This window comes from Acomys minous (genome assembly GCF_964271855.1).
Source record: "Acomys minous genome assembly, chromosome: 3".
NCBI classification, from domain to species: domain Eukaryota; kingdom Metazoa; phylum Chordata; class Mammalia; order Rodentia; family Muridae; genus Acomys; species Acomys minous.
The window spans coordinates 77,169,948-77,182,368 of record NC_140485.1 but is presented as its reverse complement, the minus strand read 5'-3'; the positions used below and the strand labels follow the sequence as shown (position 1 = coordinate 77,182,368).

At 47.3% G+C, this 12,421-nt stretch overlaps 1 protein-coding gene across 1 annotated transcript in view; it reads left to right on the top strand.

Moving 5' to 3' along the window:
- Window positions 1-12,421, top strand: part of CTNNBL1 (catenin beta like 1) — a 155,000-nt gene that overhangs the window by 46,162 nt on the left and 96,417 nt on the right. The window contains exon 4 of the mRNA XM_084777227.1: window positions 5,896-6,037. Coding sequence (XP_084633353.1) covers window positions 5,896-6,037 — 142 coding nt within the window. The remainder of the gene's footprint in view (window positions 1-5,895; window positions 6,038-12,421) is intronic.

Genomic DNA, 12,421 nt, shown 5'->3' with positions numbered 1-12,421 from the left:
CCCTGTGGTTGAGAATGGTGGTAGCCATGGCCACCTTCCTCTCCTTAGGTACCACTGGTCCCTGTGCTGCTCTTCAGAAAGAGGCTTATATTCTTTAAACAGTGTTTTCCATTTAGAAAAAAGTTTATGTGCTACTTTAGTTTAAAACCCGTACATATAAAAATTGAAATTACCCATGAAGAACTTTTTTAGTTGTGTCAAAAAAAAAAATTAAAAAAAAGAAAGAAAGAAAACAGTTAAGAAACTGTCTTGTGCTTTAACCTTGAGTTCTGCTGGCACAATGTCTTCCCGTAATTCTCCAGATCAGCACGGGGCAATTAAGATGAAAATTGCTCCTGCACATCTGAATGAGACTTTCCAGTTGAGATCAGAAACGTTCAGATTTATTTTCCTGTACATGTGAGCGTCGTTTTGATCGCTCCCTCCCAAATGCAGTTCTTCATTTGGCTGCGGTTCAGATTCAGACGACAGCGCCCCCCTTCCCCCATCCCCCCAGCCTCTGCTTGGCGCTGTGATCCTTCTCCCAAACAGCACACTGAGCCCGCTGCTTCTGCAGTAAGTCCTTAGCTCTGCTCTTCATTTTCGCAGGGACGGAATCATTTAGTATAGTGATTCACAACCTTTTTCTGTCTCGTGGCCCCTTTGCACTCAAAGGAGAACAGCCTAAAGTGCTCTTCTAGGAAAATTGTAGCAAACACAAGAACAAGCAAGCACATAGCCTACTAGCCATCAAGATAGTGATCTAGGGGTTGGGGAGATAGCTCGCTGGGTAGGAGCACTTACGTAAGCATGAAGACGTGAGTTCAAATCCTTAGCATCCCTGTGAAAAGCCTGTACATGTGCCTGTAGCACCAGCACTTTGGGAGGAGGATACAGGAGAACCGCTGGACACTAAGGCCACCAGCCTCAGAGGAATTCCATGGAAAGTGACAGATCAGGACCCCTGAGATCCTCCTCTGGCCTCTGTGTATGCATGCAGGTATGCACAATAGTACATACACACACTTGCATATGCCATAGACATCACACACACACACACACACACACACACACACACACACAGAGTTATGTGCGCATGAGCGAGACCTTGGGAAAACTTCATGGTGTGTACTCTGGTGAAAGTGTGAAAAGGTGTAATAGTGTGTAGGATTAAGAAATTTTTGATCTCCCGCTGCCTCAGCCACATCAGGGGACCACCCCTTGAGAACAGCTGTTTAGATTGGGTGGCAGTATTATCATGGTCCCTCTGCGGCAGTGGTGGCTGCCGGTGTGCCTGCAGCTCAGACTTGTCAGGTTTTGTAGTGCTGTGGTTTGAACACTGAGGTCATTTGTTCCTATACACTCTCATGGTTGAAGGAGAGCATCTTGCTTGTCTGAAGCAAATGAGCATGGGCAGACCAGGAGAGCATTTTCTGTCCTGTCAGATGGAGTCCATGACCTCATCTCTGCCTGGTTACTGTTTTAATATGTTGCTCTATTGCTTTCCCATCGCCTCTCACCTGACCTTTACCCTGGCTGTGAGTCACGTGCTGCTGAAGCCGCTCTGGCTCCCTGAAGACAGCCTTCTGCAAACAGTAGTGTGTGCTTTAAGTGAGTGGGCTGTACGTGGTCAGCAGAAACAGAAGAGAATTGTCTTGTTGATAACATAACAGACTCAAGGCAGCTGCCGTGGGCCAACGAGATTATTAGACACTTTATATGTATTCTTTCTTTAAATCCTCACTATCCTTCAACCAGGAAGATAAGGACATCAAGATCTGCGTAGTTAAAGTCTGTCTTTGACCACACTGCCTCTGGGCAGCACTGGGCTTCCCGCGCTTACTAGTGTGCAATGGAAGGCTTGTATTCATGGCAGGCGGGCAGCTCTGAGACACGGACTGATTTTTTTTCTTCTGTTATATTCTCTGTACCTAAGCCAGTGACTGGCACCTGTATAGCTTGGTGAATGCTTGTTGGAACTCGTGCTCACATTCAGGCCAGTCTTTCTTGAGTCCAAGCATTTCTCACTATGTCTCATTTCCTATGTAGCACTGTGCCTGGTAGGACTTTTGTGATTGAACTTACAGTTTGCTTCTCTGCTGGTTTGTTTTGTTTGAATAATGTTCTGACCTTCTAAATCTTACAAGCTTAGAGCTAATATCATATATTCCAAAGAGTTACAAAGTTGGACCGAGAGGAACAGTATCTCTCTCCTGTTGTCTAAGCCTCGGAATCTGTTCTGTCTGTTTGTTTACTTATATATTTACTGGTTCTAAGAGTGGGAACCCGGATACTGCACCTAGTAAGCAAGTTTTCCACTACTGAGTAATGCCCCAGCTTTTGGTTTTTCAGACAAAGCCCCCTGGGGGCCAAGGCTGCCCTTGAACTCACTGTCTAGCCAAAGTGCTCTTGAACTTGTGATCCTCCTGGGTGCCGGGATTGCAGACATGTACCAATACACATAATGAGATATTTTATTTTATTTTTTAGGCAGAGTCTTACTATATAGCCCTGGCTGGCCTGGAACTCACTATGTAGGTCAAACTGGTCTTGAACTCACCAGGATCCATCTGCCTGGTGTTTTACTTTATTATATCATTTCTAGTGACAAAGATCTTACTTTGCAAAAAAAAAAAACCTATCCCATCTTTTGGCAGTTCTGATTCTTAAGATTCCTAAGGATGAAAAAGAATTTCTGTAGGTTCTCTCATATGAGAGTGTGTGGGTCTCCTTGAAGTCTTGGTTACTTCCCAGAACTAGTTTCTCTGTCCCCTGAAATATGGCTCCATAACAGATGTCACAGAGCTTCAGGGTCATCTAGTCAGCATGAAGACTCTGTCCTGTCGTCTTTTAAGCTCAAGTCACAGTAATGCTTGTGGCAGCTCTTGCCTTTGTCCTTTCTTGTGACAGGCACCGTGGTAGTTTCTGTGGTCCCCAGTGAGTGAGCCAGGGCCATCGCGTCATTAAGCCCCTCTGCACTTAACGGTCCTTTGAGACTGCCGGCTTGCCCGGCATGTTGATGCTCGACATCGATGCAATTTTCTTTTCCTTTTGTGGTGCTGGGTATTGAACCTGGGGCCTTGTGTGTGCCAGGCAAGTGCCCTGCCACTGGACTTACACTCCCAGTCCTGTACAAGCCCTCCAGATCCATAATTCTAAGCGGGACCGCACCTCAGAGGTCTAAAAACATAATCTATTTGTAAGCACAGAAGAAGGACCCTTTAAAAAGTGACATTGGGAAATCTTGATAAAGTAATTAGAGAACTTACTGTGAATAATAAGCAGGTAAGAGCAGGCAAGAAAGCTTAACTGAAAAAGAGTAACAAGGCCTGTTTTACAACAGAAGATGAAAGCTGTCGCAGGATGGGGACGTGGAAGCTCCGGAACATGTGGACGCATCAGGGAGACAGTGCAAAGCCTAGAAGCAGATGGAAGTGTGCTTCATAGTTTAGTGTGTGATAGATGACATTTCTTCAGATGTGAGGGAAAGAGCAGATCACGGAGGTGGCAGCAGCAGGCCACACAGTCATGGAAAGTAAGGTTGACCTTGCCCTATAGCAAGTTAAATTTCAAAAGACATAAAACATCTGATCTTCCCACAGAAAAACTTCACTAATATACATGTGGGATAGAGTTGGTAAAGGCAAAAGTGTGACTTCCAGGGTGTTTGAAAGCTTTTATGCCTATAAATAAATAAATAAATGCCAATATGTCAAAAAAGCATAGCATATAAATTAAGAGGCAATTTCCTTTTTTTTTTCCTAGTATGACAGAGATTAATTTCCTTAGTATAGAGAACATTTTATAAATCAGGAAATAAGGCGAGACCCTGCTTTAAAAATGGGTAAAGGATAAATGGAAATAGTAAACAGAAAAATGTTAACCATTCTTTTTGAAATCAGAAATGCAGAGTTTTTGAAGAGCCTTCTTTGCTGTCTTGCACTGGAGGCAGTTTTGAGGAGCTGCTACTGCTGGGAAAGAGGGGGAGAAGGGAAGAGGGGGAGAGGGGAGAGGGGACAGCTCTTCAGACAGGGTTGTTACCTTTCTGACAGAGTTTATCCTTCCTGGGAACTTGCCCCACCCAGTGACTGTGACTCTGCATAGCCACATGCCATTTGTTATGGGGGAATGGAAACTATCCGAATGCCTGAAAAAGGGAAGATTTTAAATAAACTGCTGCACACCAACAACACAAGCTTTTTAAAATTGATGATTTACAATGGGAATTTCCAATAAACTGTCTCCCACGCACTCTGTGATTGATTGGCAGTCCCTTCTTGGAGCTCCGTCTGGAGAAGGATTTGGAAGCCAGGGCCAGGCTCAGCACCCAGGGGAGAATGGTGCGATCCGTTGGGGGGCGGGGGAGTGCATCTTAGGAGAAGGAGACCAGTCAACAGCACTTTGTCAGGAATTGCTGTTCCTGTTGTAAAAAGGATGTTTAGTGGGTATTAACAGCAGCAGTAAAACTGAGCATAGACCAGAGATTTGCTTTGTGGGTAAAGGCTAAGAATTGAGAAAAATGACCTGAACTTACTGGAATACATCCATGGATACTTTTGGTTCAGAGGATTATGGACAACCTCTGTATACTTTTAAAGAGCTTGCCTTTCTTGTCTCAGTTTTCTGTGCAAAGTGATATTTTTTTTTTGTGTGTGTGTGTGTGTGTGTGTGTGTGTGTGTGTGTAAGATAATCATAGGAAAAACAATGGAAAAGGGATATCAACTATGACTGTTTCAACGAAACGGTCTCCCCGCTTTGCTCTTTATGGCTTCTGCATTCCAGTGTCAGCGTAGCCTTCAGCATCAAGAAGAAGGGGGACCCTTGCAGCCTCCACAGGCCCCTCTTCTGCCCCTCCTTTGTGGCTTCCACTTAATGAGCTGGACATCTGTGGATATAGGATGCAAAAGCTAGAGGCCCTGTCTTCCCAAAGCTCCATTCCGGAAGAGAAGCTGCACACAGGGCGGCAGCACTGGCCCAGCATAGATGCAGTGTGCACAGAGTCTACGGTTCTCAGCGCCCGTGTGTTCTGACTCTCATTCGGCAGCACCCTGTGGCCTGGGCACCACCACTGTCCCACTCACAGGTGACGACACTGAGCCATAGAGACACCAAGAAAGTGACCGAGCCAGGTTCAAGCCCAGGCCATTGGCTCCGGAGCCTGAGTAACCCGTGTCCTCTCAGTCACTCGGGGTCAGGCATTGCTCAGGTGCTGTACTTGCGTTAGCTCATTTGCTTCCGGGAACCAACATCCCTGTCGTGTTCCTCTGGACATTTCCTGGGAGGGCACGTGGAGGGAGTGGACGCACAGTAGCCCTGTTCTCCGTGTCTGACAGAGGTTTGTGAGGAGGTTCAGAGTAGACCTGTGAGTGACAGGGGCGGTGATTGTGGAATGTCAGAGACTAGATCAGCCCGACCTGTGTGACCCGTCTCTCATTGCACCAGAGGTGCTGTGAAGGGAGGGGATGGCTAGTAAGAAGCTGCAGTGTCTCAGTCTCTTCCTTTGGGTGGCTGAGGAGAATAATTGCCTCTTGATCTGAAGAGGAGTAAGAGAAACCCTCTTTGGATTAGGACATAGCCAGTCCAGGACCCCAGAGTAAATTGTACCCCAAGCGGAGGACTGGCAGACAGATCATTTGTTGCTGCAGAATGCTTCGAGGGCCTTAAAAGGCAGCTGTGGCTGTAGGCGTAAGGGGGCCCCTGTAATGAGGTCTGAATCCAAGATTGATTTTTGTAATGAGGAAATCGATTTCCCAAGGAAATTGTGCGACAGTATGATGTCTGGATGAGTGTACTTCTTGGTTGGTCTGCTGTAGACATTTTGACAGATTTGTCGGCCTAGATTGTGCTGCTGTTTGCCCTCACATGCCAAGAGTAGCCCTTGCCTTTCGTGACCCTGTCCTGTTCTCCCCTCCTAGGTTCATGGAATCCGAGCTGGACCTCAATGACATCATTCAGGAGATGCATGTGGTGGCCACCATGCCTGACCTGTACCACCTTCTAGTGGAGCTGAGTGCTGTGCAGTCGCTTCTCGGCCTGCTGGGACACGATAATACTGATATCCTTCAGAGCTGTGTGGGCGGAAGGCTGACACGGGAGAGCCAGTTACCGTGCCTGCCGTCCCTGCTGATGGCTGCCGTCACGTCTGCCGCGTGGTTCCATTCCAATTCGTCCCCACCCTGATGTGCGCACCGCTCTTTACTCATCTGACAGTCCGGGCTTTATCTATACAGCACGTCTTGGGCAGATCCTTAGCTGCCCCAGTCTCTGTCAGAGCTAGAACACATAGCAGCAGCATTAGCTCTTCAGATCAGAGTCTGGAGGCCCCTTCCTGAGGCAGGGCCAGACGGGCTTGAATGTGTTGATGTAGACATCATTCTGCTAACAGATGGCTCTGTGGATTGAGGCTGGAGGAGCCAGTGAACCATGGCAGAGTGCTTGTCGGGATGTCCAGACGATAGGGAAGCTTGTCTGTTTTGTACACTACTATTTTCCAGTTCCTTAAAAGAGACTGGGTGTCGATGGCCAGTAAATACTATTTTCTATTTGTTGGCCGAGCGTTAGACATGAACGGACAAGATGGGCTTGATTCCTGACCTCATTTTCAGTAAAAAGCTTAGTGTTACTGAAGAAATCAGAGAGAGCTCCTGGCGCACAGTAGGCACTTAGTGATGTTCCGTGTAACTTCCGAAGCCATTTATTTCATGCTTTGTCTCCGCGGTCATGTGTGCAGTTGCCGCAGTGTCGGGGTTTTATGTGCCATGCATGAGGTTATGTTCGTTAAACAGAGTGGAACTGTGCTTCCATCCAGATTTCCAAAGGTAAGAGACGAATGTAGTGAGTGAGTCTGCTTGAGTCGTATTCACAGGAAACCTGCCCCTGCTTCGTGCGATCTTCATCTTTCTGGTAAGCTCTCTCCTGAGAGCCTGTCTGACTAGGCTCCTTCCCGACTGGTAATTCTCCCAGAAATAAATCAGTGAACAGTTTTAATGTGGGTTCTTGGAGGGCAATCTTAAGACATTTCTGATTCTTCGTGTACCGTTACCGTTAAGAGTGGCTCAGCTCATCCCGGGGTAGACGACTGCCAGGGGTTGCTGTGGGGTTCTGTGTCAGCTGGTTTCAGAGTGAGCGGTCCACTCCTGAGTGCTGTTAGGTGTGAACTCGGTGCCGGGCCTCGGCAGCACCGCTCTTCAGGGGCTCAGGGAGCATTAGCCCATAAGCATACTGGGTATTGTCTTAGGCAGCTTGGGCTGCTGTTACAAAGCACTGTGAACAAGTGGCTCATAAATGACTTAAGGAATTGTTTCCTTTAGCTCTGGTGTTGGACAGTCCAACGAGGCTCTGGCAATTCTGGTATCTGGTGTGAGGGTGAGGAGCTTGCCGAGTCTTTTTATAAGGATGTTGATCTTACCTGTGAGGCCTTGGGCCTCTTCAGTGCTCCAATTCCCTGCCTCCAAGTATTGTCACACTGGAAATTAGGTTTCAACAGAGGAATTGGGAGGCGGGGTATAAACATTTGTTCAGTCTGTTGCAGGTACCTGATACAAGGCTGTGGCCTACTCAAGGAGAGGTTCAGTGAGCGGACATTGTAGCTGTGGTCTGTGGTTTACGTATTGACTAGGAGATTTCAGAGTCCCAGCAGACTTAGCCTGTCGCCTCGTTGATTCATTTGTTATTTATCATGTTTTTCTTGTGTGTGTGTATTTATGTGGGGGGGGGCAGGACACAGTGCGTGTGTGGAGGTCAGAAGACAGCCTCATGTGTAGCCAGCCCCAGGCACCTTCCACCTTCACCACATAGGCCAGGCGAGGTGGCCTGCAAACTTGGGAGAAGCTGGCTCTCTCTACCTTCGGTCTTGCCATTATTAGGGTTACAGGTGCACCCCGTTGCACCCAGTTTTTTTTTTTGTTGTTTGTTTGTTTTTGGTTTTTTTTTTTTTGTTTTTTATTTTTTAGTGTGAGTTCTAGAGATTGAACTCTGTCGGACTGCTAACTGGTGGTCAAGGCTGGCATTCACACCTCTGGCCCCTGCATTCCCTGTAGCATGCCTGCTATCTCCCCAGTGGGATTTGCTATGCCCTGACAGAGTTGCTTAGTCGCCTGCCACTCTGCATATTAAGACAGAAATGACTTATTTTGTTTCTGGAAACTCCGCTCTCTTTCTTCTCTTCCTGCTAACTCAAAACAACAGCGGCGGTGCTGCAAGCTGCTGACATTTCTGATTCACTGGCCGTTCCTGCTGAGGAGAAGACTGACATGAGCCGCGCTGCCCGACATCCCCGCTCTTGGGAAAGACAAGGGCACAGATGTTCGAGTTGGTGCGTCCTGGTCTTTAAAAAGGGAAAAACCATATCTCCCTAGAATGTCTTTGACAGACTGCCATTTCCCTCCTGTTTCCCCAGAGCCGAACCGTTCTCCCCCTCCTTTCTGCCAGCCCTCACCCCACAGCCCTAATGATATTTTTTAAAATCTGATTTTTAATTATGCCCTACATCACATTTAAAGTGCATTTGAAATATTTTTAATTACCTTAATTTTAATTAGATGCAGCAATTAGGGTAAATGTCATCCTCTTCAAAGTACAAGTTTTCCTGAAAGTGATTTCGGGAAAGGGGAGCCTCTCCCGACTTGCAGCTAACATACTGTCTGCGTCAGAGGGCGATCTCCTCCATCGTCCCACCACTTCTTGTCTTATCTGTGATCTATAATGGAAATTCTTCAGGAAACGGTTGTTAACAATTTACTGTTCTACAGCTGTAACTGCCCGCAACACCTTACCATGAATAAACAATTTCATGGCTGTCACGACTTCAATTTTTAATCTTTCTTTTAACTCTTCATTTATCACCCAGGATCATACATGGCTGGTTGTGTTCCCAGCAAGCACAGGTCATCTTTGCTTTGTCCTTCTCAGAGGAAACATAAATGATGGGGATTTTAATTGGATCTGAATCTGGTTTGTTGTAACCTTAAGAAGCAGCGGATGTGAGGCAACAGCTTGTGCCTCGTCCTTCAGTGCTTTCAACCGTGAGAAGCCGCAGCAGAGTTGAGCCTGGCTCCCCGCACCACTGCTGCTGGTGAGGGCGCCTCAGCTGTCTGTGCCTGGCCCCCCAGAGGCTGGATGCAGAGGGGGGAGGGGACCCACCTTACAGGGCATGAAGGGTTACTTTAAATGTGTTTAGAGAAAGCATGAGGTGGAACCAAACGGCTGCTGCCCTCTCAAAATATTGCACTTGAAAATAACATTCTAAAACATAAATTATTTGAGCATCTCAGAGTGCCAATGACCCCCTACCCTGTTACTGGGTATGAGCCATTTGGAGTGTTTCTACAGAAAAATAAAAGCAAAGGTGTGAAAGATAGTTTTCTCAGGTATTACTAAAACAACAGTTTGGTTCTAGCCTGGTGAAAGCCAGGTTTTTTTTATTTGCCTGAAGGAACAAAGAGAAATCAAACAGGGGGAAAGTAAAATAGTGAAATTACAGATGGTAGGTGGTCACTCCCTTCTGCTACAAGTTTTGAAACAGTCATCCTTGTATCACCAGATTCGCAAGTGTCCTGTTATTGTGTCATTTGCCACATTCTCAACTGATCGATCGAGTGCCCAGTCAGTGTGTCGTGCTGAGTCTCTTTGGTAGATTTAGCTCCTCTCGTGTTCGTCCGCTCTCACGTCAGCATGTTGTACGCTACCTAGAAGCAAGAGGCAGCCCCAGTGGCTAAGGGCAAAGTACCCAGATTACTGCTGGAGCATGTTGCTCAGGAGGTGTCCCCGGAGCTCTGAGGAGGGGAGCATTGTCCCTGGCTTAGGGCTGGTCAAGTTCTGGAAGCTTCTGATGGCTAGGCACGAGGGTGGGTTTGCTTCAGTGCTTTCTATCTGGGCGGTGGGAGCTGCTGTCCTTCCATGCCATGGGCCTGGACTCATCACAGATGGAGCAAGATAGCAGGGCCACACATTTCTTTATTTAGAAGGAAAGAAGGAAGGGTAATTGTGCCTCCTGGTCACCTGTCCTTTAATAAGATGGATCAAGAATTCGTCCCTTCTGCCTCCACACCTGCTGTTGTGATTCAGAAAAAAAGAGAGATCTCCTTGTGCCGCTAACTGGGTTTGCAGGAAGGGAGAGTCGGGTCAGTGTTTGTGTGATGGTGACTGGAGGGCTCCTTTTCTGTGGACCAGCTTTAGGGAGTGGCGCCTGCAGTTGTTTTGTAAGTATTTGCTCAGACTTTTGCAAGCCGGGAGAACTTGTAGAGTTGTCCATGCTGTTTTGTGAAGAATTACTGTGGGAATTTGGAAAAGGAGCAGGCTTGTTTTTCTTAGACGAACAGGGATCAAGTGAACCTGAGCAGTTTGGTCTGGGAATGCTAAAGTGGAACCAACTGACCAAGACACCGTATTATCCCAGAGGGTGTGCACTGTTGTCTAGGGTGCCGTGGGCTATAGACCCAGCAGTAATGAGCAAGAACAGGGCTGGGAAGGTTTCGGCTGCCAAGGGGCTTTTTTTCTAATTGGACTGGGAGGGAGCTGATTCCTGCTGGCTGCTCTCCTGTTAGCGCTGCCTAACAGGACTTGCATATCTTGAGCTGTTGCTTTGCTAGGCGCTAGTCTCATTCTGATATTCCCAAACTCAGAATTACAGCAGAAAGAATTGCCTTTTTTTTCTTCATGTGTACCTGACTTCCTAGATAATGTCAACTGATAAGCCACCCCCATTTCTGGAGTCAGTTAATATGTTGTAGAGAGCATGTTTAGATTAGTTTTAAAAGTAAACAGCTACAGTGACAATTAAAAAAAATAGAGCCATCTTACTGTAACTTGTGATCTTGTTTGTAGCTGTGAGTCAGCCCTTACCTTCCAAAGGTTAAGGTGGCTGAGCTTTGCTATGTATATTTCCTCTGTGGTGTGTTGGTGCCTATGGGCACTACCCAGTGGGCACTCAGTGGTGGGTATGTGTTCTCCATATGGTTTAATGTAGAGTCAATACAAATTTAAGAGTCCAGATACTGTCTGGAGGAGTTGTGCTGCTGTTTTGTTTGTCTGGGTTTTGAAATCCATCTGCATTAATTCATCTATATCTAATCACTGCCCAGCCCACAAAGGAAACAGCGCCATTTTTATTAAAGAAAACCATATTTGTTGCATTAAATCACGTATATCCTCTGAATCTATGCTGGCTTGTCTTCTTTAAGTGTCTTTTAAAGAGCCATCTGCTCAAAGCATCTCATTCCTCTTCTTCTTCTTTAATAACTTTGTTCCTTGTAGACACATCTCCGTGGATATTAATAAGATTAACAGTTTTTGTACGAATGCTAAGGAGAATTCAGGCCCCAAACCAAATATCTAGAGGCAAAACACACAACAGAAGTAAAAACCATTCTCGTCCAAAAGCCTCTGTGTTGGGGCCTGTTCATGCCCAGCTGGTCTTTTCCACTTCAATGTTGTACAACCATATTGCCCTGTGAGTGGGCAGATACAGGGGGAGCAAGTGGGGTGGCCTTTTTAATCAACATGACAAAAAGGCTATAGAAACAAAACAGACTGTTTCAGTCATCCTCAGAGACAGGCTGTCTGTTTTCCTGTTGTACTTAGATGGGAGAGCTTTTTCCTTATGCAGTTGAGATTGTAACTACAGTGGGGAAGCTTGTCACCTATGCCCACTGCCTGCCTGTGGAGAGCACAGTGCCTAGTGTCTGCCTGTGGAGAGCGCAGTGCCCAGTGTCTGCCTGTGGTAGAGCGCAGTGCCCAGTGTCTGCCTGTGGTAGAGCGCAGTGCCCAGTGTCTGCCTGTGGTAGAGCGCAGTGCCCAGTGTCTGCCTGTGGAGAGCACAGTGCCCAGTGTCTGCCTGTGGAGAGCGCAGTGCCCAGTGTCTGCCTGTGGTAGAGCGCAGTGCCCAGTGTCTGCCTGTGGAGAGCACAGTGCCCAGTGTCTGCCTGAGGAGAGCGCAGTGCCCAGTGTCTGCCTGCGGGAGAGCGCGGTGCCCAGTGTCTGCCTGCGGTAGAGCTAGGTGCCCAGTGTCTGCCTGCGGTAGAGCTCGGTGCCCAGTGTCTGCCTGCGGTAGAGCTAGGTGCCCAGTGTCTGCCTGCGGTAGAGCTCGGTGCCCAGTGTCTGCCTGCGGTAGAGTGCGGTGCCCAGTGTCTGCCTGTGGTAGAGCTCGGTGCCCAGTGTCTGCCTGTGGTAGAGCGCGGTGCCCAGCGCAGTGCCCAGTGTCTGCCTGCGGTAGGGCACTCTTCGTCCATCTTGAGTTCTGGTCCTTGTTCCTATTTCTGGTCTTCAAGTGACCTTCCTTCTTGTGGTCATCACTTTCCCTAGGAGTTGATGGTCACAATTATGGACTCCTTCCTGGCTTCTGAAATGCTTTTTCGGGAAAGCTGAGCATTTTTATGAAATCAGTGGATCTGATAAAATGTTTGTTAGAACCAGTGAATAGCTTATTCTCAAATGAAGCAGGAA